The following is a 25739-nucleotide window of genomic DNA, read 5'->3' as shown; positions in this document are numbered from 1 at the left end:
GGCAGAACTTGTGGCTGACACACATGGACACCTTTGTGCTTTGAATCACAGCTGAGTTATATGAGGCCCCAGAGTTTGGCTTCTCATGAAAAATTGATGCGAGCCTCAAGGTTTCCTCCGTTTCGATTCGACGAAAGCCGGCGCCCTGGAAGTGGTCCAGCTCCTGGAAAAAGTCCTCAGAAACGAAGCACACTTTACTGTACTGCATGTATCTGTGTGTGTGTGCATGAGTGTGCATGAGTCAATGTGTGAGTCAATGTGTGGCAACTTTCTGAGGATGATGGGAGTCCTGATTGTCATGAACAATGAATAGTCTGTTCAATTCAATGAACAGAAGATTTTTTTTTTTTTTTTTTTTTTTAAGTAACCACATGCCAGCTTTGAGCCAAAGTCTTTCCTCATGAAACCAGGAAATGTGGCTAATGTGGCTACGCTAACTTACAAAAGACATTGCTTATTAAAATAAACAAAAAACACACGCATTCTGAATGGCATTAATACGTACAGTACGTACACTGGTTTCACTTTATAATAAGTGTCCCTAAGTACTATGTAGTTACACAGTAATAATCCATGTAACTACAGTGTAACTACTAATGAAGTACACATTGTTACAGATTAACTACAGAGGTACAGGTTATGTAATTACACATGTGTATTAAGGTTAATTTTGACTTGTGTAAGTACACATGAGTACCAGGGTGAGTGTACTTACACAAGTACTTACACAAGTAATAGAGCAAGTGTACTTACACATGTGTAACAATGTGTGTGTGTGTACTTACACACATGTAATAGTGTGTGATAAGACACAATTACACGTGTGTAAGTACACTCCCCCTAGCACACATGTGTACTTACACAAGTCAAAATGAACCTTAATACACATGTGTAATTACATAACCTGTACCTCTGTAGTCAATCTTTAACAATGTGTACTTCATCAGTAGTTACACTGTAGTACCGTGTAACTACATAGTACTTATGGACACTTATTATAAAGTGGGACCCGTACACTTTGTCCCACAGTATCCAGACACCCTGTTGTAATATGTGGATTTGTGGATCTGTTTAAGGCACACCCATTGACCGAAAGACACACCCTTCAATGGGAGTCAATGGGAATTGAACTGTGCACACATACATTAGTAGTCTTTATAGTAGGAAAGCATGAGTTGGAGAAGCACATGTTTAAAAATAAAGGAACCACATCGAGTCTTTTTGGAATGATGCCACTACTGTGCACTGACACGCCAAACGTCATAGGAAATAAGCAGGATGTACATTTTGAACGATTATGAAGTCAGTGTTACCTCTATACGTTGTGATGTGCTATGTTGTAAGTGAGGTTAAACACGTCCCAGACAAGTCCCAGTGTGCTCATGGCAAGGCGAATTATCATGAATTATCAGATCGAGATCGAGTGAGGCTGATAGTGGTGATAGTGGTTGTCTAGAGGTTACTAGGGGTGTAACGGTGCACCTTATATAAACACTTAAATAAATATGTGTATAATAGCTATTTATTATTATTATAAGTACTTATATTGTTTTAAGCTTAAACAACTACTATGCTGTTTAATTCCGTAATCAATTGCTTATTTTTTAAGTGATCTAGAGTAAAAGTTTCATTATATCATATAAGACACCTAAGCATCTGAACAGCTGTGACTACTAATGAAGTAAAAGTTTAAAAATAATATTATCTAAATTGATTTTTATTTGTATTTTTGGTGACTTTAAATTATATTAATTCATCTACATTTCATCAAATTAAAATATCTTATTTTTAACTCCACTACATAATCCAAAATCTGTTGCTCCTTCTGGCTTGTTTAGGCTGGGTGGCTGACGTCAAAAGAACTTGTGCCGCCCTAAAAAAAAAAAGTCCACCCTGTGCAACTAAATAATGATGGACAGCTAACTTTTGATTTGGCTTTTGAATGGCTTAAAAAAGTCACTGACATCAAAAGTGGTTGTTTAAGTTTAAAATGATTGATATATCCTCTTCTCTTTGCTTACGCCCACTGGTTCTACGGCCTGCACTAGTGGAATTCTGAACTCTGGTGTTCAAACAATGCAACTGCATGAGCTTTCATAGTAACAGAATGTAGAATCATCTATTTACGCAATGCACATCATCAAATTTTTCCATTGCGATGCATCGTTACACCCCTAATTATTACCACCCACGGTGATCACCGAGCACAGTGTGTGGTAATGATTGTGTCCATGTGAACAGACAAGCGATTTCAGTGAGGGAGGACCAACACACATATCTGACAGTAGCTAACTGTAGCATTTTTAAGCTTCAATAGGACATGTCAGAAGTCACGGAACACAATAAATTAACAAGTAAATAATCCCTTTTCCAAGACATATGGCATGCCAGTGCAGAACCACATTTTTGTTCAAAATGTGTTTTTTTTTCTGGGTTTACATCTGCATGATGTAAACATTCTGTACCCAAAAAAAGACATTGAAGAACCTTTATTTTTAATACATTGGAGTGGAGAGCATGCATTGACATGTATTGTCTCCTTTACTAATTAGTAAGTACATGATATTATCAGTACTCATGTTATGGCTGAATGCAATCCAATCCTCACAGCAATGTTCCATCATCTAGCAGAGAACTTTACCTCCCAGCTAACAGAGAATTCTGTTAATTTGTATAAAAATGTTAACCTGTAACGTTACAGAAATAATGTTCCAGGAACATTTTTTAAACTTGACTTGACATTATGGAAAGGTTAAAAGTAACATTCCCAATAGTCAAAATTAAAACATTGACACAGGTGACGTTGTTGGGACGTTCCCCAAATGTTTAAAAACTTTAAATAAAATGTTTTAAGAACATCCTAAAACCTTGATTGAGCTGATTGAACATTCTAGGAATGTTAACCACAACGTTCAGAAAACGCTCTACTAACCAAAACTTAATAGCTGGGTAGATGGGTAAAAGCTGTTGCTATCCATGTCCTATTATAAGCCTTGAGTACTGAAATACCGGTGGACTATTCTGGGCTGGATTTTCTCAGAAACCAAAAGTTCTTAGCACTAAGATGATCCTTAGATGGTCTTTCTCTCTCTTTCTTTCACTCTCTCTCTCTCCATGTTAAGATGTTCTTAATGCTGAGATGCTTATGGGAAACTAGGCCCTTACACTGTACTATTAGCACATTAGCACTACATCACTACCAATTGTTTGTCAGCTATTGTTAGCTATTGTTAGCTATTGTTAGCTATTTTTAGCTATTGTTCGATGGTCAGAACCTATACAAAATCTATACTCAAAACTACAAGCAAAAAGGATTCTTTGATGATGACATTGATGCTTGTTGTTGGTGCTTTAACTCCTTTGGTGCTTTTTAAAGGAGTTTTAAACAAGTTTTAAAGATGTTTTGAGGATGTTGGACGATGGAACCATCTACAAAATCACCAATTTCACCAATTCCAAAAATGTTTAAACCAGAATGAGAAATGACCCATTTTTGAGCTTGTTTCCATTGGTTATACTATCTATACAACCAGTGTCCTTTGGAAAGAACCCAGCAGAAGAACCCTTTCTTGTGACGGGTGAACATTGGCAAGGAATTCCAAAGAGGTCAGGTGTCTGAATACTTCTGGACAGATAGTGTACTTCGCCATTCAAGCAAAGAGCATGTAATTCCTCAGATAGGAGCCATGCGGAGGCACGTTGACTACGTTGACTCTCCTCGTGTTCCTGGCCTCATGTTCCCGGGCTTGTCCAGCCGTTGCCCTCCTGCCCTCACCTCCGTTCTGGAGGCGTCCTCACACGTGGGTCTGCATGCGCTTCTGCAGGGGCCGCGTGAGGTCAGAGTTCTGGGAGGACGACTGCGAGTGGTGCGAGGAGGACGAGGCCGAGGCCTTGCTGGCCTTGTCGAAGGGCGCGTAGCCGTTGTCTGGCCTGCTGTAACTGCTGACGCTGCTGTCGCACTGCGTGTCCTGGAAGGAGCTGGAGTCGCTGAGGGACGCTCGCTGGAGCTCGCGCTCGCACAGCTCGATGGAGCTGCTGCCCATGCCCAGCACGAAGCGCCCGCCGTAGTCGTACAGGCGGTGGTTGGGTCCGGGGCCCAGGGTGGAGTAAATGTTGGTGAAGGACATGCCGGTGGGAACCCTCTGCTTGCCCAGGGTGGCGGTGGCCGTGTTGCGAACCTCGGCAGGCTGGCTGGTGGCTGGTGTGCTGTGCTCCTTGAAGGTGTTGACGCTGTAATAGCCATTGGTCGGGTCCTGAGCCAATGCAGAAAGAGATAGAGAGAGAGAGAAAAGAAGAAAACATTTGTATTTTAGATCCAAATAGAACAATTCTTAATAGAATACAGGGGTTGGACAATGAAAGTGTCCACAGTTAATCCTGTTGGATGTGGTTCATCCTTTTTGGTGGTATGCTGACATTACCCTGGAGGAAGGAATGTACTCATTCTCTTAATAAATCATGGGTGTGTTTGAGGTATCACGTAAAATAAATCAATCAGGGTGTCACTTGCCATTCCCTTTAAGAGCCAGATGCGCTCTGACTTTTTGGCGGATTCGTATTTTAATGGTGCAGTGCTTCTGCAAAGCAACCTGACCTGCGTGTTCATGCTGTGAAGGTGGGCACGCAAGTTATTTACGGAAACACCAATGTTATTTTATTTTGTATTCAGTTTATTGTAGATGTAAAAGTTGGGTTTGTGCACTGCTGTATGTCCAAGTGTGCGTGACACATGGGGGCGTATGTGTATTGAGCGTGTGCAGCGCACCTGCTTTGCCAAGATAGCAATGAACATCTGACTCTTTAGACTGTAGTCTCGCATTAAATTGGTCAGAGGCTCACCTGTGTTTTTAGGCGCCAAGATAGCAATACATTAGCAAGACATTTACCTGAATACACCTCACTTCCAGACCACCACACTCATCTACTGGTGTAGATATACTGTATTCACAAGCACCGTTGCTATTTTAACGGCCTAGGCATAGGCACAGGCGTGAAAATAGTCTGATGGTAGGGTGTAAGATAGTAATGTAGTAATGAGCATCGCAATGCAGGCATCACAAAAGATGAATCATCGTACTGGCTTCGCTCTATTTAGGTAAAGGTCCAGTCACAAATCTTTAGATTCTTTGAGATATCTGCGAAGGAATCTTCCAATAGTTTAAAAAAGAAAAGTTTTAAATCATTCTCTAGACAAACCCTGCTCTTCACACCTAGGAATACACTTTGATGCAGGTTTGGAGGAAAGGGGGGGGGAAACTTTGATATATATGAAACTTATGAAGGGTGTAACATTAAGCTTTGACTCCTAGCTATCAGTAACTTGTCAGCTAAGTTACAGGCGTACGGATGACAGGTAGCACAGAGCAGCTCTTGCTCTTCATCATAAAGCAGTAAAGCTGAGATTCATCCCTGCAAGTGAAAATACATTTCTGCTCCCCGCAGGGCTTGTAAGTGTCAGAGCTAGCCCTTTGAGTTTTTGTGCTTTACCTGCTGTTGGATCGGGATGGTCTTGTGAGGGAAATGTAGACTCAAACTCTGGTATTTATCTATACAGTCATATCACAGTATTGACAATATAGCAATCTCCTAGCACTTTGTACTTCAATAGCATAATTAGTGTGATTGCAGTATGTATTATAATCTGATTTATGCAAATACATCACTTAGCAACCACCTAGCAACACCATAGCATCCACCACAGACTGACCTACTAGTTCACGCTGTGAAGGTGCGCCAGCAGGTCATTTACGGGAATAGCAATGTCATACTATTTTGTATTCTGTTTATTGTTTATGTAAAAGTCAGGTTTATGCACTGCTGCATGTCTATATTTGTGTGTTTTTGTTGCCAAGATAGCAATGAACATCTGACTCTTGACTGTAGTCAGGGATCAAATCAATCAGTGGTGCACCTGTGTTTTCTGCTTCTAAGATTCTAAGAATGCGTGTGAAATTTAAATAGACTAAATACACTAAATACATCCGCAGGGGTATATTCACAAGCCCTGGTTGAAAGATAGGGCCAATTGTGTGACCTAGATGACTGGTTCAGAACATCTTCAAAACGTTAGGCAAGTCCTGTAAGGTTTTTTTTTTTTTGTGTGTGCAATGGTCAGCACTTACAATCACAAGGTCACTTAGCAACCACCTAGCAACACCGTAGCATCAACCACAGATACCATAGCAAGCTAGCATCCATAACAGACACATTATGAACTGATTTATGTGAATACATTACTTAGCGACCACCTAGCAACCACTTACTAACACCATATCAACTACAGATAACATAACAATACCTTAGCAACCTCCAAGCGCCCACTTAGCAATCACCATAGACTATAGCAATCACCATAGGCACCATAGCAAAGCCTTTGCAACCCCATAGCAACCACTTAGCAACACCTTAACAACCTCTACGGACACCATGGGAACGGCATAGCAACCAGCCACAAACCTTTTATATTTACTGAGGTTATATTTGTCTGATATCAAAGTTTGTTCAATAATCTTAAAAATGTAAGTATGACAAAAATGAAAAAAGTAAAGAAATCTTAAACACTTTTTCATGCAACTGTATATATATATATATATATATATATATATATATATATATATATATATTGTAACTATGCATACACTCTAAAAAACAGAGGTACGATATGAGTACTTTTTTGTACTCGAAGGTACATTCTTTATAATTGTACCCTCAAAGGTACAATATTGGTCTTTACAGGGTCAGATTTGTTCCTTCTGAAGTACAAAGTGTTTTCTAACAGCAATAAGTACAGATTTGTACCATTTAACCAGCCAAAAGGTACATTCAGTATTCTGCATCACTGTACTAATGAACAGTATATATTTAAATTGCACATTTTTTATTTGAAAGCCAGACAATTTTGTATCATCAAGTTTTTGAGCCATTTTTAGTTGATGACAATGTTTATAATCTTTATAATCTATACTGGCACAAAAACCATGGGTACAAAAAAGTACTTTCACTGAAAGGTACTTTTTTGAACCTTAATATAAGGTACAGCCCCAGCGACAAGCTTTGTACTCTTTTAAGTACAAATCTGTACTTATATTTCTTAGAGTGTATGAGTGTTTAACCAAAGGAGGTTAGGTTAGGTTCTCCTTTTGGGTCTTAACTCCGCACCTTCATTCCACAGCTCAATGCTATACCCCTCAAACCCCTCGCATTGCTTTAGGCATGGTGCAAACGGGCTGATAGGTTCTGCTCCAAAGTTTAAAAAATCTAAAACCTAAGCATTTCAGAACCTTTGACCGTCCCGGCAGTATACAGTATTTATATGCATATATATATATATATATATATATATATATATATATATATATATATATATATATATGCTTCAGGATATGTTGTTTTAATTGTTTCCCTTCCAGGCCTAGCTCACCCTAGGCCTATTTTTTTTTCTAGTCTAATTAACAGCACTCTCCACATTAACACCATCTTGCCAAACAATCATGAATGCGGTGAGTGCGTGAGGCCAGAATATGACTGCAGGTTTGGCTGCCTTTTTCAATATGCGCTTATAAAAAACAACTGTGTGTGAGAGAGAGAGAGAGAGAGAGAGAGAGAGAGAGAGAGAGAGAGAGAGAGAGAGAAAAAAAATCTCTTGTTTATACACACTCAAAGCCAAGGTCAAGTTCAACTAGCGCTAATTATAGTCAGCGTGACATGAAAATTAGAGAACAGACTGATAAGTGCTCCATGTTAAGAAGATTACATGGTTTAGTGGTGTGAAATAGTCATCTCCTGCATAAACAGTCAAATCCTGTTATCAGCTAATTAAATGGGCCTTGATGATTCGTGTTGGCATAGCGTATGTGAAATAATCTCTGCAAAAATTCACTCACAGTTTATTTTTGGTCACATATAAAGCATTGCTCTCTCTCTCTTTTTTTTTTTTTTTTAGACTTTTCTTAATCTTTGCAGCAGTGCAGCAGTTGATTGGAGTTGCAGAATCGAACACATATATATCGGGGATTCCAGGAAAAGAAGGAGAGCATTTTTTTTTTTGTTGCGGATTTTCAGCGGGAAAAACAGTGCATTTACCACAGTAGTGCCGCCGCTGATGTTTTTTTGTCGGCAGTTGCTCGGGGCTGTTGTCAGGCGGTCTGTAAAGGATAGAGGATATAAGCGGGCTCTACAGCAGTCGCCTGAATCATACCCCGGGAATTGAACCTGTGGAGGCTGACACTTACAAGGCCCGTTAAGGATATACAGTTGGCTGAACGGGGGTTACTCTAGCGACGAGCACAGATATAGATTAGAAAGGGTCATAAAAGCAATGTTTCGCTAGAATTACTCGGAATGAAACACAGCAAGAAGTACTCAAGGCCCATGTTCAATTACATTTTATTATTCTTTTATTATTATTACCGCCGCGCAAAGACCGAACCCTAGAGCAAATATTAATTGGCTTTCGTTAAACAAAAATCTGCATGCGCCGGACCAGTATGACCTCTATTACTTTTCAATTTAAGCAAAAAACATATTACCAAAAAAAGGCGTAATTGGTGGCTATAACCCGCACCGCCGATCTCCACAACAGCGTTCCTGCTCTAAAGGTATCTTTCAATCAGTCCGAGCCGCTTCGATCGTGGCACATGTCTGAAAAGGCTGAGACGGATGGTAACAGTGCCGAGTCATAAACTGTGATAATTGAATTTGAGATGAATTTGATAGAAGATTGCCCGGCGAGAGTGTTTAATGAAGACGGATGAGTGTGAGGAGGTTCTCTCTTGGCTGTGCCTCACCTTAATGTGCTGGAACTCCTTCTCCTCTTCCTGAAGCACCTCCAGCTGCTTCAGAACCGATTCCTGCTGGAACTCGCCGCGCTCCATCTGCAGGAGGAGAGAGAAAGAGAGAGAGGGAGATGAACAGATTAGACATTTTGCACTTTCCTTGCAATTAAGACCGATTCCTTTGCCAGGATATCATTTATCGCAGTACAGTATTTTACTGTATTATCACTTTAATTAATTACATAATCTGTAAGATTATAAGACTGACTGCACAACATGACTAATCATGGCTATCCGTAGTGTGGTTACTAGCAAAGGTGTCAAAAATGTATTCACGTTCAATACTAAGGCAGAAGTATTAAAACTATAGGGCTTAAAGTACAGGGGTTGGACAATGAAACTGAAACACCTGGTTTTGGACCACAATAATTTGAGCGTGCCTTCGCTGGGCGCTAGCCTGTGCTAAGCTAATGCTAAAGCTGATGCTGCTGGTGCTGGTGGAGGGGATGATTCAAAAAGGTCTTGTGTGTATATGCTGTTACTTGGCAACGATACAGATTTACACTAAAGGGGTACACTCAAAAAAAAAGGGGCAGGGGTAAGTAGTAGGGCCAAGGGGTGAATTGGGATTGGGCTTAAGTGTTTCCAAGAAATTAAATGTTTTTTAAATGTTTTTTTTTTTTTTGGCAATGAATACTTTTCTACAAGGCCTAAACGAGATGTGCGTTTGTGCATGTGTGTGTGTTTTTGCACATCTGTGTCAGCAACAATAATGCACGCAATATAAAATAGCAGAATGTAGCACTCATTAGCGGGGGTATTGACAGACATGTGTAGATGTACTGTAGCGAATCACAGTCGTAAGTTCCTAGACGAGCAGCAGTAGTGCTTAGAAGTGCAGGAGCGGCGCTTTGCTGTGATTTATCAGGCTTTTGCTGCAGGAACTGAAAGCCGGGGGGGAAATGGGACTCACCATCATTTGCTTCATGTTGGTGTGCTCCTCGGGCTCCCTGGCCGCGTTGTGATCCTTATGAACAATCTCCACACGAATGTCGTTTTTCGCCGAAACAACCCCTTTGAGATCTGAAAGATATTGCACTGATTAGCCAGACGAAGCAGAATCGCGAGCTCCGCAGCACACTGAGCCTCAACCCAGCTTCAAAAGCACTGGCCTCCACGTTCCCTGCTGGGCTTTTTTTGAGTGTCCCTGTGCTAGAGTGAGATCACAGCGCTCTACTTAGTCTATCAAAGCAACATCCGCTGACAGTTTTTCCCAGACTCGGGCTGCTAATTTGAAAAAAAAAAAAAAGAAGAAGAAGAAGAAGAAGAGGAAAGATAGATAGACAGACAGAGAAAGAAGAAGAAGAAGAAGAGGAAAAGAAAGAAGAAGAAGAAGAAGAAGAAGAAAAAAAAAGGAAAAAGTGAGGAAGGAAGGAGCATGCTTTCGGGGTCTTACTTTCAGCCTTAATTGTGCTCGAGAGTTCTCTCTGGCGGGCAGAGAGCGACACAGGCAGTGAGGACATAACCAGATGCATGTCTTCTGTGACAAAACAATAAAACAAAAAAAAAGTAAACATGCAAATTAATACAATAGTGAATACAATTTAAAAAATAATGTATTTTTCGCAGTATAAGGTGCACTTAAAATCCTTATAATAATAAAAGCCTTATCATCTTAAGGCGCGCCTTATGTACAAATTTTTACGAAATACGTCAGGTCATAAGAAGCAGTAAAGCCACTCCGATGAAGTGAAGCATTATAAAAGAGTTTCAGTTCAGTTAATTCTCCAGCATTATTAATATTAGTATTAGCATTAGCCGCTAACCCTGCTAACCGCTAGCTCTTTTGCAGTTCAAGGGCGAGTATTATCGGACTGTGTTGAAACGAGCTTAGGGTTCCTCAGTGTAATATTGCAGCACCCAGCTATAGTTTAAAAGCATGATGAAACCCTTGTTCCTTACTATTGTTGCTTAAAATGCGCCTTATAATCCTTATAATCTAGTATGCCTTATAGACCAGAAAATAGACATTTATTAATGGTTTATAGACGTTTATTCGCCTTATAGTGCGAAAAATACAGTATATTAAATATTAAACACAACAAGAGAAGAAAAACAGAACAAAAAAAAATACATAAAAATCCTTTGCCGTCCAAACTACCAACTCCACTACCTCTAACTTGTGCAACAAAAGTGATAATTGCTGAGCAGCAGCTCACATCTCGTGGGACTATTCATTATTTCAAAAGCAGTCAGTCACAAGTAAGAGATAATGAGGCTAATAAAGACCTGGATTGGATCCCACTTTCATTCCGCTATCTATCTCAAACTGAATGACATTGCGACACTCTATACCTTATTATAAAACAGTATGCTTCTGACGGGCTTATTATTAATCTGACTGATAAAAGAAAAAAAAAAACGTGCATGACTGATTAGCCTAGGCACATCTGAAGATGAATAAAAAATGAATTACATTAAGTATTATATATATTATATATTCATTCACATTACCTCCTTATTATGTGCAGAATATTGCATTAATGCAGTTATTTACTGAATATAATATAGATTAGCATGTTTAATCCCTGTTTATACTGTATACTGTACCTGGTCAATTCATGCATTTTGAGTGTCATGGTAACATAGGCTGCGTTAAGGCTATATTAATATGAATTAAGGCTCTTTAAGCCTAAACTACAGTAACGTTGTAGTATCATGGGCTGTGTTAAGGCTATATTAATGTGTATTAAGGACATTTAAGCCTAAACTACAATAATATTATGGTAACATAGGCTGTGTTAAGGCTTTATTAATGTGTATTAAGGCTCTTTAAGCCTAAACTACAGAAATGTTGTGGTAACATAAGCTGTGTTAAGGCTATATTAATGTGTATTAAGGCTACTTTAGATTAAACTATATTAAATTAGTGGAGAGACAGGCTGAATCCAGTTTGTATTATGGTGCATTAAGGCTGCTCACTGCCTTAATTGCAGTAATCAAGGTAAGACACTCTGTATGGTGTTTCATAACGTGTATTAAGGGTAGCTTTGCACATAAACAGTATCAAGCCTGTTTTGAGGTATATTAAGGCTGTTTAACACTTTAAATGCAGAACTCAAAGTTACACACTCTGTATTACTCTATATTAAGGCTGTATTAAGGCTGTGACATCTTTACTGCAGCAATTAAAGTAAGACACTCTGTATTACAGTGTATTAAGGCTGTATTATGTTGTATTAAGGCAACATAACACCTTAACTGCAGTAATCAAAGTAAGATACTCTTTTAACTAACTGTATTAGGATAATCTGTACGCTGTATTAAGGCTGTTTAAAACATTAACTGCAGAAATTAAAATAAGAGACTCTGTATTATGCTGTATTAAGGCAAAACGAAGGTGTATTAAGGCTGCTTAATGCATTTTACCATGATTAAGGCTGTATTAAATGTATAACCGTTTTAAAACTGTAACTTCAGTAAAGGCTATGCAGGCTCTAATAATGAGGTTATAGGCTTAATTAAGATGTGTTATGGCTATATTAAGGTGTTTTAGGGCTGCATTACAGTGTATTAAGGTGTTTTAAGGCTGTTTTAGGCATTAAACATGATTAAATTGATAGGACATGCTGTTTTAAGGCTGTATTAAAAGGTGTTTCGATCCTGTTTTTGTCTAAACTGCAGTATAGCATGGCTACACAGGATGGAATAAGGATATATTAAGGCTGTATTAGTTTGTATTAAGGCTGCTTTCTCTGTCTCAGCTGTGATAAAAAATCACAGTAGCACAGCCTCGTGCGTCTTACCGCTTTATTTTCGTAGTGTTTTAAGACACATACGGCACGAAATCGCTGCTCCAAATCACGTAGCGCTCTGCCCTGTGGAATTAGCCTAAAAACACAGGGCCTCTGAGGACGTGTTCTAAACTTAAGGTGAGGAGTTGCTCTCACTGTTCCCTCGTTCTTCGCCCATTTATCAGAGGCGGGGAGCGAGCGAGAGCGACTGAGAGGAAGCGAGAGCGGGGAAAGGGAGCGGGTGTCACTTACTTCTCTGGAGACGAGCGCAGCAGAAGGCCCCTAGGGTCCCCATGAGGACGATGAGCGCCAGGAAGGCTCCCACTGCAACCCCGATGATGACGGCCAAGCGCAGGGACCCTGCGGAGAACACAGAGCCAGCGGGGGTAATCAACAAGACGGAGACGCGAGCCGCAAATAGAAAGAGAAGAAGAAACAGGGGGGAAAAGTAGAAAGAAATGAGAAGAAGTAGAAAAAAATTAGAAAAAACACCAATGGAATCTAGTTCGCGTGTCCATTTGTCACTTGGGAAGCCACAACAAAGGCTTTCCTCCCCGTCTCTCCGCTTAAGGATTCAATCCTAGAGGGATTCAATCCTAGAGCCTGTGGAGTGACCCCTTTGAAAAAATCCTACTTCGCCTTCTTGGGAGGCAGTTCTAATAAATGAAAATGGGGCAGCATTTGAATGAGAAAGCACCGTCTTAATTCCGCATAAATATTTCAAAGGACTCATAAATGCAAGTAAAGACGATTTAGGGCAATTTAAATTAGATTACAAACGTAAGTTCTCAATGCCTAAATGCCATTACGGAATTTCGCGGACTTAAATTGTTGACATTTACCCGAGTAAAGGAGCTTATCTGGGACTCGTTGCCCTTACGCTTGGAATAATCAAGGCAGAACTCTTAATCACTCCGAGACAGGGGATAAAAAACACACACTTTTAACACACACACACACACATAGACTACATACACACAGCCAAATACACACACACAAAACCTCCCACCTTGTTCCTTCAGACGAATGATCTCCGTGTCGGAGCCGAAGCTGTTCCACGCCGTGCAGTTGTAAATGGTCTGGAAGTCAGCAGGGACGATGTTGCTCATGGTCAGGGTGGAAATGACCCCTTCCTCCGTGCTGACCGTCTCCACGGTGTACCTCCCAGACGTTCCCGATTCCAGAACTGTTTCCTTCCAAGACCAGGCCTGTGACAACCGAAGAACAATAGGATGGTACAGTTATCAGTACAAAAAAAACAACAAAAAAGAAACTAAAAAAATCTAATCAAAGGCGGCCCCCCATTCAATCCCCCAAACTCCTTCCCCTCCTTCCATTTTTAAGTCCCCTAGGAAGAAGCGACACGAATTAGACAAATGAAACACGAGTAAATACAACAAACGATATGATAAAATCAAACAAAACAACACACAGTAATAAATAATTTAATAGAAAGCTTAAATCAATGTAAAACAAAAGACCACTTTCACTTTCTTTTGAATTATTCATCTCTCTGTGAGTCTCATGCAGAACTGCGACAATGTAAAAAAGAATTGTAAGCAGATATAGGAATAGTCATCTGTATATATGACGGCTTTCTCTAAATCGTATTTTGTTTTTGTTGCAGATGATTTTTCTGCAGGGATCAGGTAGTAAGAAGATACCTGATACAGACGCAGATGTTAAAATAAAAGACTGAGAGAACTGGAGAACTGAGTTTTATATTAAAGGAAGTAGATGTAACAACTAAAACAACTACAGACTCTCAAAATGTAAATTTTGATGTAATTTAAAGAGTTTTAAGATACAATTCAGTTGGACAATGAAACTAAAACACCTGGTTTTAGACCGTAGTTTTATGTCTATTTGGATACAATCCGGGTTAGCACCCGAACATCCCTTTCAGACAGCTTCCTCTTACAGCGTCCACAGTTAATCCTGTTGGATGTGGCTCGTCCTTCTTGGTGGTATGCTGACATTACCACACTAAAATGACAGGTGTCATTTATATTTATATATACAGGGGTCGGACAATGAAACTGAAACACCTGTCATTTTAGTGTGGGTTTTAGTGAGGTTTCATGGCTAAATTGGAGCAGCCTGGTGGCCAATCTTCATTAATTGCACATTGCATCAGTAAGAGCAGAGTGTGAAGGTTTAATTAGCAGGGAAAGAGCACAGTTTTGCTCTAAATATTTTGCAATGCACACAACATTATGGGCGACATACCAGAGTTCAAAAGAGGACAAATTGTTGGTGCACGTCTTGCTGGTGCATCTGTGACCAAGACAGCAAGTCTTTGTGATGCATCAAGAGCCACGGTATCCAGGGTAATGTCTGCATTAACCACCAAGAAGGACCAACCACATCCAACAGGATTAACTGTGGACGCTGTAAGAGGAAGCTGTCTGAAAGGGATGTTCGGGTGCTAACCCGGATTGTATCCTAAAAACATAAAACCACGGCTGATCAAATCACGACAGAATTCAATGTGCACCTCAACTCTCCTGTTTCCACCAGAACTACTGTATATACTGTATATATTATTTTGTATTTATGGAGTTTTGAACCTACATAAACATAATTTGATGGAATTTAAACATAATTTGATTCGTGCAAGCCTAAATGTGATTATTACACATGATATCATGACGAATACATCTCCCATATCCCAATTTATCTGCAAATTATGTGAATAAAGGATGAATAAATCGACTTTTTTTTTGCTATTGTACAGTATAATACTATACACTCCCACATAATACTGATGGTGCTCTTCCACTGAGTGCAGTGGGGATCTACACGTGAAGCTCTTTCAGAGGAGTGTGAAAAAGTGTGTGAATATATCTGAAGTAAATATGTTGGTGCGCTCAGGAGTCTCAGGAGGACCAGAAGGGGTTGCTTGGCGCGCTAGCCTGTGCTGCAGTACCTACAAACAACAGGAGCTGCAGCAGCGGCTTGTGTCAGGCGTGTGAAGCGGTGGGATAAAACCTATAGATCCGGTGCTAAGCCTTTGTATACTGAGAGCTACTGGAATCTGACAGGCGTGCACGGTAGATCCGGCTTTAAATAAAGAGGGAGAAAGATGATATGTGGTCTTGGAATGAATGTAAACACATTGCACATGGAGAAATATGACCACACACACACACACACACACACACACACAGAGTCACCTAACCACACACACATATATAAAAAAAAGAATAATAAAAATGCAGTTTATTACCTGAAAATGTTTAACATTTTAGTTAGAATTATTGTGTAAAGCAATTTAACAGCATACATAAAACATATAAAATATTTAAGATTAATCAACATGTTAGCTCAAATGACCACAAGTTAAGCCAATTACATTCAACAAATCAACTTATAACTGCTTACAGTATTCTTGCATTTTTGTGCTATTCTATTATTAATAATATTATAACTATATTAATAATATTATTACTATATTAATAATAGTAATAATATTATTACTATTATTAATATTACATAAGTGGCATAAAATGATCTTAAATTTACAAAAATATTAGTTGTTTTTTTTGCAGGTGTACAGGGGTTGGACAATGAAACTGAAACACCTGGTTTTAGACCACCATCATTTTTTGCCCTGACAGACAAGTTCTGGTGGAAACAGGAGAGTTGAGGTGCACATTGAATTCTGCCGTGATTTGGGCAGCTTCAGACAGCTTCCTCTTACAGCATCCACAGTTAATCCTGTTGGATGTGGTTGGTCCTTCTTGGTGGTATGCTGACATTACCCTGGATACCGTGGCTCTTGATACATCACAAAGACTTGCTGTCTTGGTCACAGATGCTCCAGCAAGACGTGCACCAACAATTTGTCCTCTTTTGAACTCTGGTATGTCACCCATAATGTTGTGTGCATTCTAAAATATTTTGAGCACAAAACTGTGCTCTTACTCTGCTAATTGAACCTTCACACTCGTATGTGCTCTTACTGGTGCAATAATGTGCAATTAATGAAGATTGGCCACCAGGCTGCTCCAATTTAGCCATGAAACCTCCCACTAAAACCCACACTAAAATGATAGGTGTTTCAGTTTTATTGACAAACCCTTGTAGGTACAGATGGTGGATAGTGAAATTTTCAATGGAAATACTATAAATAGTATACAGAAGTTAATGTTCAAAAAAGTGAGTGAGGTAAAATGATTGATTTGATTCAGCATAAAATCCTTTATTTGTACACATTTTTGCTGTAATCATAGGTCTAAATGCATTGCAATTTATTATTTTTAATTGGCAGTGTGTGAAAACGGCTGGATTTATGGCGTCACATCAATTTTAAAAGTCAAGGGCACAAAATACAAGGTGAACAAAAATTTACCAGCGTGTTTTAACGTTTTGCATGTGTGAATTAACTTCTCGGTGTCACGCCGCCTCGTTCTCCTTCCACACTACCGGACTCCATTTCCCAGATTCCCGTTGATTATGACACCAACAGTATCCGTTCTACTTCACCCAATCACATTTCGCTCCGACGCTCTGATTCACCTGTGTTCTGAGTTAGTTCCGGTTCATACCCATCTAGCTCCGGTATTTAAGTCCGCAGTATGTAAACAAACACCGCGAGGTATTGTTAACTGATGTTGCATACTAAGCGTTCTCCTATCGTTTCTCGTTTTGGCTTTATGGTTACGACTCTCTTTTTGGATTATTGGTTTATGTCTTTTGTCTTGCCCTTATTGGATTTATTGTATGGTTGGACTGATACTCGGCTACGAACTCGGACTGTACTTTCGACTACGTCTTTGGTTTTCGGTGAGATCTTTGTTTGCCTGGCTTTACTGTTTCTTGTTATACTGCCTGTTAATAAACCTGTTTGCTTATTTTACTCGGCTTGCGTCACTCCTCACTACCTGGCGTTACATAATACCTCGCCGCTAGTGATGGCCGAATTAAATAATCTTCAACAGGCAGTCGGTAACCAGGGGAGGGTTCTCGAACAGCATAGCCAGTTGTTCGAGAGCCTTGCTAACACCGTTACCACTCTTACTACTCAGCAGTCTGAGCAGCACTCTCAGTTAGCTCGGATCACTACGAGCCTCCAAGATATTGCTAATCAGCTTGCTCAGCTGAGAGTAGCCACGCCAGCTAGCTTAGCCTCCGCTAACCAGGCCTCTGTTAGCTCTCCAGCTAGCGCTCCCAGCTATCCTTCGGCGGCGGCTTTTCCGGTAAGCAAACCCGATAAATATGATGGCTCTCCGGATTTGTGCAGAGGTTTCCTTTTGCAAATGTCGCTATTTTTTGCCAATTCTCTTGTGAGCGTCGATGCAGCGCGTATTTCATTTTTTATATCGCGCCTTACCGGTAGAGCTTTGGATTGGGCTACTGCTATCTGGCCTAGCATTGAGCATAGCACCTACGAACACTTTCTCAGTGAGTTTAAGCTGGTTTTTGATCACCCTCATCACGGACAATCTCAGGGGGAGTTATTAGTCCAGTTACGTCAGGGAAATCGGTCTGTTTCTGATTATGCTCTGGAATTTCGCACTCTGGCTGCTGGTAGTGGTTGGAATGAACCGGCGCTACGAGTGATGTTTCGTAACGGACTCAGGGCTGATGTGTTATCCGAATTAGCATGCAAGGACGATGGATTACCCCTTGATGAACTAATCTCGCTAGCCATTAGACTGGATCAGCTTAAACAAAGCTCTTTACCTGGTCGTAGAGCTGGTATCCCTACTCCTCATCTCGCTACGCCCCGTGCATCTGGATTTACTCCTCGGCCCACTTTCAGGGAGGAAGAACCCATGCAAGTGGATGCTACCCGTTTATCGAGTGAAGAAAAGAGGCGACGACTTCAGGCTGGATTATGCTTCTACTGTGGAAGAGCGGGGCACATGTTACGCGAGTGTCGGAGCTGCCCTCCCCGAGTTCAGCGAAAACAGTCGTCAGGCTCGTCCAACGGTGGGCAATCCCATGGTTACCATGGCAACCCGGACCGTCCATATGAGCCACCTGCTTCTGACTCGGGAAAGCGTGTGGAGGGGGTTCCACACGCTAAGAGGGTAAGCCGACTAAGCTCTGACATGTTTTCACGATCATTTATTATATCTGTTATTCTGTTCTGCCAGTCCTCTTCCTGTGTTTTTCCAGCTCTGATTGATTCCGGTGCTGAGGGGAACTTTATTAATGAGCAGCTGGCCAGAAGTCTCCAGATCCAGTTCGAGTGCCTGGAGAATCCAATGAGGCTGTCTGCGGTGGATGGGACCCCAGTAGGACAAGGAGCCGTATCCCACGTCACCACACCAGTCAAACTGAAAGTCAGCGCCCTGCATTCTGAGGAGACCAGGTTTTTTGTAATGAAGGACACTAGCTATCAGATTATTTTAGGACTTCCTTGGTTGAAGAAACACAACCCTCTGATTTCTTGGTCTAATTGTGAAATCATTTCTTGGTCTCCTTACTGTCATGATCACTGTATTACTGGTCCTAAATTGTTGATTCAGGCTACTACGGTAGAGAGCCCAGGTCAGGAATCACTTACACATATTCCTTCCGATTATGCAGATTTATCTGAAGTATTTAGCAAATCTCGTGCTACTCAACTTCCCCCACATCGTTCTTATGACTGTGCAATTGAACTTATTAATAATCAGATACCTCCTAAATCACGCATTTACCCATTAACTCAGGTTGAGGAATGCGCTATGGAGGAGTACGTTCAGGAAGCTCTAGCTCAGGGGTTTATTCGTCCTTCCACCTCTCCCGTGGCCGCATCCTTCTTCTTTGTTAAGAAGAAGGATGGAGGTCTTCGCCCCTGTATCGATTATCGCCAACTCAATGCTGTTACCAAGACATATCCGTACCCACTGCCTCTAGTTCCGGTGGCTCTTGAACAATTACGTGGAGCCTCTTTATTCACTAAGTTAGACCTACGTAGTGCCTATAATTTGGTAAGAATCAGAGAGGGTGATGAGTGGAAAACTGCCTTTTCTACCACCAGGGGGCACTATGAATATTTAGTTATGCCTTTTGGTCTCAAGAATGCCCCTTCCGTGTTTCAATCCTTCATTAATGATGTACTCCGTGATATGTTAGGACGATTTGTCATAGTATATATTGACGATATCCTTATTTACTCACCTGATCTACATACTCATGTCTCTCATGTACGTGCTGTGCTTACTCGGTTACTTCAGAATCAGCTTTTCGTCAAAGCAGAAAAATGCGAATTTCATATGTCTACCATTTCCTTTTTAGGATATGTGATCAGTACTACTGGTATAACTATGGATGATAGGAAGGTTCAAGCTGTTGCTAATTGGCCTCTTCCCAAATCAGTCAAGGAATTACAGAGATTTCTGGGTTTTGCTAACTTTTATCGTAGATTTATACGTAATTATAGTTCAGTAGCTGCCCCACTTACAAACTTGCTAAAAGGTAATGCCCGAAAATTGGTCTGGTCAGAAGAAGCATCTGTTGCTTTCTCTTCTCTCAAGGAAGTGTTTATTACGGCCCCTTTATTGAAACATCCCGAGCCTAAGGAACCTTTCGTAGTCGAAGTTGATGCGTCCAGTGTAGGGGTTGGAGCTGTACTCTCCCAACATTTCGGTTCCCCCAGTAAGATGCACCCGGTGGCTTATTTCTCCCATAAGCTCTCCCCAGCTGAACGTAATTATGGCATTGGCGATCGTGAACTTTTGGCTATTAAGCTAGCTTTAGAGGAGTGGAGACATTGGTTGGAGGGATCATTACATCCCTTTGTAGTAATCACTGACCACAAAAATTTGGAGTATTTAAGATCCATGAAATGTTTAAACTCACGTCAGGCTCGTTGGTCTGTTTTCTTTGCACGTTTTGATTTCGTTATCACTTATCGACCAGGTTCCAGAAACACCAAGGCAGATGCTCTCTCTAGAATTTACGAGGACGAGAATTTAGAAAGCTCTGAACCCTCTACTATTCTGAAACCAGGCATTGTGGTAGCTCCCATCCGATGGGAGATCTCAGAAGAGATTGATCGGATTAACTCCACTTCACAGCCCCCTGCACAGTGTCCCTTAGATAAGACCTATGTACCTGACCAGTGTAGAGATAGACTTATCACATGGGCCCACACTTCTCTCACTTCAGGACATCCTGGCGAGACTCGAACACATGCATTATTGGAGAATCAATTTTGGTGGGAAAACATGCGCTCGGACATTCATGACTTTGTTGCTTCTTGTACTATTTGTGCTCAGTGTAAAACTCCTCGTACTCTCCCCGCTGGCAAATTAGTGCCATTGCCCGTACCTGCTCGGCCCTGGTCCCATCTTGCAGTTGATTTTGTTACAGACCTCCCTGAATCTATGGGTCAGACAGTGATCATGACAGTCATAGATCGATTCTCTCGCGGTGTTAGATTCATTCCTTTTTGTAAAATGCCCATTGCCTTAGAAACTGCTGAAGCTTTGTTTAATCATGTTTTTCGTGTGTTTGGTATCCCTGAAGATATTGTTTCCGACCGCGGTCCTCAATTCATTTCTCAAGTCTGGTCAGCCTTTATGAATAGATTAGGTATTTCTGTTAGTTTATCCTCTGGCTACCATCCTCAAAGTAACGGCCAATGTGAACGAATGAATCAGGAGCTAGGTAAATTTTTGAGGATATATTGTTCTAACAACATTCACGATTGGGCTAAATTCCTTCCTTGGGCCGAACTAGCTCAGAATTCTTTGATCAGTTCCACCACGAAATTGACTCCTTTTCAGTGTTTTTTAGGCTATCAGCCACCCATCATGCCCTGGTCAGCTGAACCCTCCAACATTCCTGCAGTTGACGATTGGATGCGTCGGAGCGAGGAAGTGTGGGAGGAGACTCACAGGCGTATTGAGGCAGTATTACAGCGACAGAAAAGACAGGCTGATCGCCTACGTCGCGAGGCCCCCCTCTATTCTCCTGGAGATCGGGTTTGGCTGTCAACCAGGGATTTCCGGCAACCAGATTCACATAAAAAACTTTCAGCTAAGTACATTGGACCTTTTAAGATTATTAAGAGAATTAATGAAGTCACCTACCGTCTTGATTTGCCTCCTCATTACCGTGTTTGTCCTTCGTTTCATGTATCTTTGTTAAAGCCGGTTATCCCTGGTCCGTTGGATGAGACGTCGCTTGGGTCGCCTCCTCCTTCTTCGGTGGCTGTGGATGGTGATCCAGTCTATGCGGTAGAACGACTGCTGGACTCCAGACGGAGAGGGGGAGCCCTGGAGTACCTGGTGGACTGGAGGGGTTACGGACCTGAGGAAAGGAGCTGGGTGCCAGCGAAGGATGTTCTGGACCCTCTAATGGTGGAGGACTTTCATCGGTCTCATCCGTCTCGTCCGGCTCCACGCCCCAGAGGTCGCCCCAGGAAGAGGTCTCCGGTTCCTCGACGGAGTAGACGTCATGGTTCGGTTTCTGCCCTTTCTTCCAGTTCCGTCCGCGGCTCCAGGAGAGGTCGTCCAAGGTCCAGGGTTCCCGTCCGTTCCGATTCTGCTTCTGCATTGCCTGTCCAGGACGCCACTGGGGGGGAGGAGGTGGTTTCCTTGCATCGTCCTCGTCCTTCGGCTCCTTCGGACTCTTTGGAGGGGGGAACTGTCACGCCGCCTCGTTCTCCTTCCACACTACCGGACTCCATTTCCCAGATTCCCGTTGATTATGACACCAACAGTATCCGTTCTACTTCACCCAATCACATTTCGCTCCGACGCTCTGATTCACCTGTGTTCTGAGTTAGTTCCGGTTCATACCCATCTAGCTCCGGTATTTAAGTCCGCAGTATGTAAACAAACACCGCGAGGTATTGTTAACTGATGTTGCATACTAAGCGTTCTCCTATCGTTTCTCGTTTTGGCTTTATGGTTACGACTCTCTTTTTGGATTATTGGTTTATGTCTTTTGTCTTGCCCTTATTGGATTTATTGTATGGTTGGACTGATACTCGGCTACGAACTCGGACTGTACTTTCGACTACGTCTTTGGTTTTCGGTGAGATCTTTGTTTGCCTGGCTTTACTGTTTCTTGTTATACTGCCTGTTAATAAACCTGTTTGCTTATTTTACTCGGCTTGCGTCACTCCTCACTACCTGGCGTTACACTCGGGAGCACAAATGTGAAACTAGCGAGCAACAAAAAGTGAATCGAGTGCTCGAGCGACTGAGTGTTTTGCGCTCGAGTTTTGAAAGGGGTGGTTTTGACAGTTTGGGGGCGGAGTCAGGGTTGCCTCTCTCAGCGAGCGCTACTGGCTTATATCTCGAGGGTTCGTGATGGACCGCCTACCTTTACGAGCCAGAGCAGGGCGGGGACAGAAGGACAGCAGGAGAGTTAGCTAACTGGCTATGCTAACATCCAAACAACCTGCTTTTCTTCAGCGTGCATATGATTAACTTTTTGTTGCTTGCTAGTTTCACATTTGTGCTCACGAGAAGTTATTTAAACATGCAAAATGTACACATGCGAAATGTTAAAACACGCTGGTTAATTTTTTTTTTCGCCTGGTATTTTTGACATTGATGTGACGCCATATGGGTTTATCTTCAGGCGGGCACAGTTAGATACGGCTTCAAATAAAGAGGGAGAAAGAAAGATGATATGTGGTCTTGAATGTAATGAATGTAAACACATTGCACATGGAGAGATATAACCACACACACACACACACACACACACTCTCACACACTCACACTCTCACACACACACAGTGCTACACTCTTTTAACAGTACTCCAGAGGTGAAAGCAGAGTACAGAGACGTTTGTTTTTAAGCACCATTAGTCTGGGAGCATAAAGTCATAGCAGTCGTGCAGGCGAGCTTCATGCAACTCAACGTCGTATATCATCGCCCATTATTTTTTGCCTTTATTCAGCAGAGTGCTGCCCATCATTTCATACTGCTGAACTTGGAAGTGATTTGGTGGAAAGCGGCCCGCAGCTGCAGGCTGTCTGATACTGGAGAGGAGATCCATCTGGTAATGAGTACGGAGCTGCTGGCCGCTGGCCCACTGCCGTATCAATGGCCCGGGTTAGGGAAGACAGAGAGAGGGAGAGAGGGAGAGCTTGCCATGCGGGGCGAGAGAGGCAGAGGAAAACAGAAAGAGAGAGAAAAACAAGAAAAGGAAGAGAGAGACGAGCACTTACAATGCGATCCGGAGGAGGGGTGCTGCGGATGAAGCACTTGATCTGGCCCTTCTCGCCGTACAGAGCTTGCTGGGTCTGGGTGCTGGAGATAGTGGGAGGGCCTGAAAGCGTGCATGACAATCAGTCAGTCAGTCAGCTACTCAGCTGCTTCACTACACACCCCCATCCGCCTATCACACGCCACACACACACTCACACACACATACACATACTCACACACACACACACACAAAGATGCCACACACTTGTCGCCTGCAGGGACACGCAAGGACACATAAGGCTTAAGCTGATAGCAGCGCTGAAAAACAAGCTGTTTATTACACTGACTGTACACTGTAAGCCCGGATAAGTCGAATTTACTTAAAAAAAAAAAAATCTGAGAGAAACAGGTTGCCTTAAAAAAGTTAAGTACACTGAGTAAAATCGAATTCAATAAATGTGTTGAAAGTAACATTTACTGAAAATTTTGTAGTTAAATACACAGAATTAAATTTACTTGCTGTTTTTACACGAAAAAAAACTTTCCTAACTTTTTTTAACTAAATCATACTAATCATACTATAAAATCTACTAAGATTACACACTACAGACTGCACTTTTGTACTTTTATACTTTATATATTTTATTGTATTTGTATTTTTTGTATTTGTTTACAAATACAAATCGTTATACACATTTTTTGGTATTTGTATTTTTATTTATTTATTTATTTTTTTTATCCTTCGTAGTTACTTTTGTGTACAGTGTATACCCGCTGCTGGATGTCCAAAATTTCCCCTCAGGGATCAATAAAGCATCCATCCATCCATCCATCCATCCATCCATCCATCCATCCATCCATCCATCCATACATCCATCCATACATACATACATATCCATCCATCCAAGATACCCTGAGTAAAATCAAATTCAATAAATGTGCTGCAAAGTAACATTTACTGAAAAATGTGTAGTTAAATACTATTACTTGAATATATGCTCTGTTAAATTGACTTGCTGTTTTTACATGGAAAAACCTTCCTAACTTTTATTAAGTAAATCTTAAATTTTTTTTTCAGTGTAATGGGTAATGAAAACTTAATAAAAAAGTTAGCATAACTTAGAACATCAAATTATTACAACTAAAGGGGAAGCTGATTTAACTTTTTTTGTTGTTGTTGTTATATTGTAAGACCGGACAAGTTGAGTTTACTTAAAAGAATTGAGGAAACCAGTTGCCTTAAAAAAGTTAAGTAACGGGGAATGGACACTTAAGTTGGCATAACTTAGAACATCGAGTTATTACAACTAAAGGGGAAGCTAATTTAACCTTTTTTATTTTTGTTATACTGTAAGATTGCATAAATTGAGTTAAAGGTTTACTCAAATGTTTAAGAAATGGAGTTACTAAAAAGTTATTAGAACTAAAGGGGAACTGGATTTATTTGAAAATTTATTTTTAAGGTAGCCCAGGGGGGAATCACTACACTGTCTGTCAGAAACTGTTGGACACACCCAGTATGCAAATAGATTGTGACAGAAGCCAATGGAAAATAAGCTGTTAATGGCAACAGACTAAACTCAGTTATTATAAGTTGGTTCAACTCAAAGATCTCAGTTTAAGTGTATACGTGCCCACACATGTTCAACTAACTCAAGTATTGAGTATTGTTTAGAAACATATTTTTGTTCCAAGATCACAGTGTGTATATATATACACACTGCGTTTTTGACATTTATTAATGGTTGCACCCAGTTTGCTCTCTGTCTTTATCTGAATTTTTTGTTGTGCTCTCTCGAGGCTTTGGCAGCTGATGGCAAGCTGCATGACCAGGATTCGAACCAGCAATCGCACAAGTTCTCTATAGTATGTTGTAGGCTATAAGAGTACGCATCAGTTTATGAGCTACTTGTGTGTTCACTCAATAGCATTTTCTTTGAGCAACTCATTTTCTATTAGCATTTTTAAATCAAAGAATAATTAAAAATGTGTTTTATTACCTAAAAAAATAACATTTTGGGGAGAATTGTTGTGCAAAGCAATTCAACGACGTGAGAAAAAT

General features: G+C 41.0%; 1 protein-coding gene across 2 annotated transcripts in view; it reads right to left on the bottom strand.

Annotated features, from left to right (window-relative positions):
• Nucleotides 1–897: 897 nt before the first annotated feature.
• kirrel3a (kirre like nephrin family adhesion molecule 3a) overlaps nt 898–25739 on the bottom strand; it is a 277571-nt gene continuing 252729 nt past the window's right edge. For both annotated transcript variants that reach the window (XM_007244712.4, XM_049468642.1), the window contains 7 exons: nt 23698–23798; nt 13578–13776; nt 12821–12928; nt 10231–10314; nt 9748–9857; nt 8787–8873; nt 898–4253 (listed from right to left, as the gene is read on the bottom strand). In XM_007244712.4, the coding sequence (XP_007244774.2) occupies nt 3795–4253; nt 8787–8873; nt 9748–9857; nt 10231–10314; nt 12821–12928; nt 13578–13776; nt 23698–23798 (1148 nt within the window). In that variant the 3' untranslated portion in view covers nt 898–3794. The remainder of the gene's footprint in view (nt 4254–8786; nt 8874–9747; nt 9858–10230; nt 10315–12820; nt 12929–13577; nt 13777–23697; nt 23799–25739) is intronic.

This window comes from Astyanax mexicanus, chromosome 20 (genome assembly GCF_023375975.1).
Source record: "Astyanax mexicanus isolate ESR-SI-001 chromosome 20, AstMex3_surface, whole genome shotgun sequence".
Taxonomy (NCBI): domain Eukaryota; kingdom Metazoa; phylum Chordata; class Actinopteri; order Characiformes; family Acestrorhamphidae; genus Astyanax; species Astyanax mexicanus.
Note: the sequence above shows the minus strand (reverse complement) of the source record. Positions and strands in the feature narration are given on the sequence as shown.